This window comes from Anarrhichthys ocellatus, unplaced genomic scaffold (assembly GCF_004355925.1).
Source record: "Anarrhichthys ocellatus isolate YVR2014 unplaced genomic scaffold, GSC_Weel_1.0 scaffold14, whole genome shotgun sequence".
Lineage (NCBI taxonomy): Eukaryota > Metazoa > Chordata > Actinopteri > Perciformes > Anarhichadidae > Anarrhichthys > Anarrhichthys ocellatus.
The window spans coordinates 2,513,980-2,517,697 of NW_022280044.1; the positions used below are offsets into that span (position 1 = coordinate 2,513,980).

Sequence of the window (3,718 nt, forward strand, 5' to 3'; positions counted from 1 at the left end):
ACATATACATACATACACGTATATATATATACACATATACATACATATACATACATACACACACATATACATACATATACATACATATACACACATATACATACATATACATACATACATATACATACATACATACATACATACATATACACACATATACACATATACACATATACATATACATATATACATATATACATACACATATACATACATACATACATACACATATACATACATATATATTATTAGGAATAAAATGTTTTACAAATCAGGCCATGAACGATGTATAAACAACACCCTCTGAAAACCTTCGGAATATAGACAGGAGTTAAACTTAAAAGTTTGGTTTAGGTAAGTACTACTAAAGTGGAGATTTCTGGCCTAAAGAAAAAGGCCTTTAAAGAAATGTATTCTAAAATTATCTACATTTTGATACCAGTACAGGTGAAAAGGGGAAAAAGTCAGGGCTCCTCGGCATCTGACACCGATGCACAGAGGCACTATTTAGCGTCTGGCGGCCGATTACGATGGGCAGTAAAACTTTACGCAGTAAACTGTGTCTTAGTTCACATGACTCCCTTGTCATTTTTTAAAATCCAGAATGCTCCCCAACTGCTGATTTAAAGCACTTTTTGGCAAATATAATGCCGGTATATCTGTTATGGTAAAACAGGTTGATCCCGTCATCCCTATTCCTCCTCTTATTTATTTGTCATCCGTCTGTGTACCACATGACTACACAGTCTCTTCACCCTTTGCCACTGGAGCCTTTATATCCCCCACTAAGTCACACATGCAGAGTCGTTGTGTGTGGCTGTGCATGTCGGGGTGTGAGGACGGTTGGGGAAGGAAGCATAAATTACAGGCAGGGTTGCTCCTCCTGGCAGTCAGCCCTACCTCAGAAAGACTGTTCTTATCTACTCCGACACACACCACTACAGACTGGCTAGATCCCAGGTCACTGTTGAATACATAACTTCCTTCCCTTCCATAGACAGGCAGTTAAGCCCCTTTTTTTTATTTTATATGTGGTCCGTTATTAGTTTGGCTCTCCAGTGTGTGAAGTTCGTTAGACCACAAACTGACAAATACCTACACCAAGAAGCAGGATCTTGACTTGCATGCTGCAACCACAGCAGCCAGCCTGTCATTTCTGTAATGGTTTGATAAGTCAACCGAAATGTGATTGCTCACTGCTCGCAACGCAGCCGACAGGTGGCATTTTGAGAAAACATTGACACGTTTAACAAACACTCAAATAACTGATTCTGTTATGACGGCAGCAGGTTTTTGTGGATTATACCTCAAACTAGAACTACCGCCTCACCAAAAGGGCAAGTTGCAGTTTAAATCCAAGTTCGTCCAGACTCACAATGTGTAGTGAAGACTTTGAAGGAATTTAATGAAAGTGTATTTCTTTGGCGAAAAGGAAGTATTGACATGTATGATTCCAGTGAATCATTTCCAGTGAGAAACATGCTGTTTTCACACAGTAGTACAGAGGACTGATGGAGAGCTTCATCACATGCAGGCGGCAACCTCCGGTTCTGAAAAGGAAGCCAATGCTGAAGTGTCTTAAACTTGCATTCTTTCTAATGGCCATCAGGGGGCGACTCCTCTGCTTGCAAATAGAAGTCTGATTGTATAGAAGTCTATGAGAAACTGATTGCAAACACGAGTTTATAGTATCAATCGCTAGTTTCAAGTCTTCATCAATACAGAATGATTTTGTAAATGATGGTCCTATTTAGAGTAAAACAGACAATAAAGCAGAGTATGCTTTAGGGCATGGCTACCTTGTGATTGACAGGTCACGACTACAGTGTTGTACAGTCTGGAAGTTGTCCGTGTTTTCATTTTACAACTTCAACCCTTTCAGAGTGTGTTTTCAGTTCATTTAAGTTAATGAAAACATTTATGGTTGCTTAAAAATGTCTTATTCAGCATTCTGCTGTACCTTCTGGTGTCACTTCTGGTCCCACGAAATCAAACCGTCAATCCAAAGAAACAATGGGTGACACCACGGTGACTGCGTCCACGTCTTTATATACCGTCAATGGTCCCATGACAATCACCTTAGGCTCAATATCAGCAAAACCAATGAGCTTGTTGACTACCAGAGGAACAGGAGGCTCTCTGTCCTGGCTGTCATCCAGGGAGAGGAAGGGTAGAGGGTGGTCTCACACTTTTGGACCACAAGTACCTTCCAGTATCCATAAAAAGCTGGACTGGACTCAGACACAGAGCAGATTGTTCTTCCTGAAGAGCCTCAGATCGTTCAGTGTGTGCTGCAGGTTGCTGACGATCTTCTTTCCGTCTGTAGTAGCCAGTTCTTCGTGGTAGTGTGCTGTGGCGGTCACATCCTAAACTCGCAGCACAGAAGATCTACACATCACTGCAGTTTCAAGGTGGACACCCAAGATTAAAGTCAATTCCGTATCCAACCAAATGTGGTCACAGTTTTGGTGTTGAATAATGGCCAGGAAAGGGTTTTTGCAGAACATTTTGAAGTCACAGTTAAGTTGACCTTTTGGAGATATAATGTCATCACTTAATCTATTTATCCTATGAGACATTTGTGTGAAACTGTCCAAATAATCCGATGAATTATTGAGGTATGGTCACAGACGTGTTTTGTGAGGTTAGAGCGACATTGAGCTTCGAGTCCAAGTGGACGTTTGAGCCAAAGTTGAAGAAATTCCTTCAAGCCGTTGAGATATCGCGTTCATGAGAATGGGACGGACGGACAGACAGCTCGGCGCGGTCTTAGATTCTGGGTTAAAGCTCAAATACAGACAACATCAGCCGCAGATCTGGGACATCTCCGCACACTTGAATACTTCAGCTTTCATGCAAACAGTAAAACCACTTCATAGGAAAGATGAGATGGCAGAAAGCTTTTAGTGATATTAGCTCTGTATGGAGACCTAGTCACAAGGATGCGAGCATGTTGATGTGTGTATATGCACATCCATATGCTCACTAATCATAATCTGTTCCCCAGTAAAGGCCTCCGAAGACTCTTATGATCCATATGACAGGCTGAACAGTGACACCAGTGATATTGTGGTAAGTAAGACTTGACCTCAGTTTAATACACTAGAGATTTGAAATGACCTATGTATATATACTATATCGTGATTTTTGGCCTTGTCGCCCAGCCCTAGGTATCACCAAAATTCTCTTTTCTCTCACCTTCTCCTGAACATCTCAGCGAAGATGCAGCCGACACTCCACAGGTCCACTGGTGTGGCGTAACTGGACTGGAGGAGCACCTCTGGGGCTCTGTACCACAGTGTCACCACCTACAACACACAGCAGACAAACATTAAGATGGTTAAACTTACAAAGACACACAGACAAAAACAATAAATCACTCCCAATTTGTTTGCGTGTACCTGCCTGCAGCATTAAGTAAATGTCACCATATTGGGGGGGGCCTCACGCTCACATGCACACACACGCAGGGTTAATACTTCTCTGCCCTCGTTTTAAGCTTACATAAGACATGAAATCATATCTGGCAGGACACGTTTCCCTGCTCCCATTTTGGTGTACTCGCATCACACAATCTTTCCACAGCAATCCACCAGTGACACAAAATACTGTATATACACGTTCAGTAGTACCCGTTACAATAACAAACGATAATGTTTTTACTGGATTAAACCTGGCAGATGTCTCATGTATTTGAAGTGATAACGACCCCCCCCCC

The 3,718-nt window shown here is 41.8% G+C and overlaps 1 protein-coding gene across 2 annotated transcripts in view; it reads right to left on the bottom strand.

Annotated features, from left to right (window-relative positions):
• Positions 1 to 3,718, bottom strand: part of cdk6 (cyclin dependent kinase 6) — a 58,937-nt gene that overhangs the window by 32,968 nt on the left and 22,251 nt on the right. For both annotated transcript variants that reach the window (XM_031853719.1, XM_031853720.1), the window contains exon 5: positions 3,199 to 3,308. In XM_031853719.1, the coding sequence (XP_031709579.1) occupies positions 3,199 to 3,308 (110 nt within the window). The remainder of the gene's footprint in view (positions 1 to 3,198; positions 3,309 to 3,718) is intronic.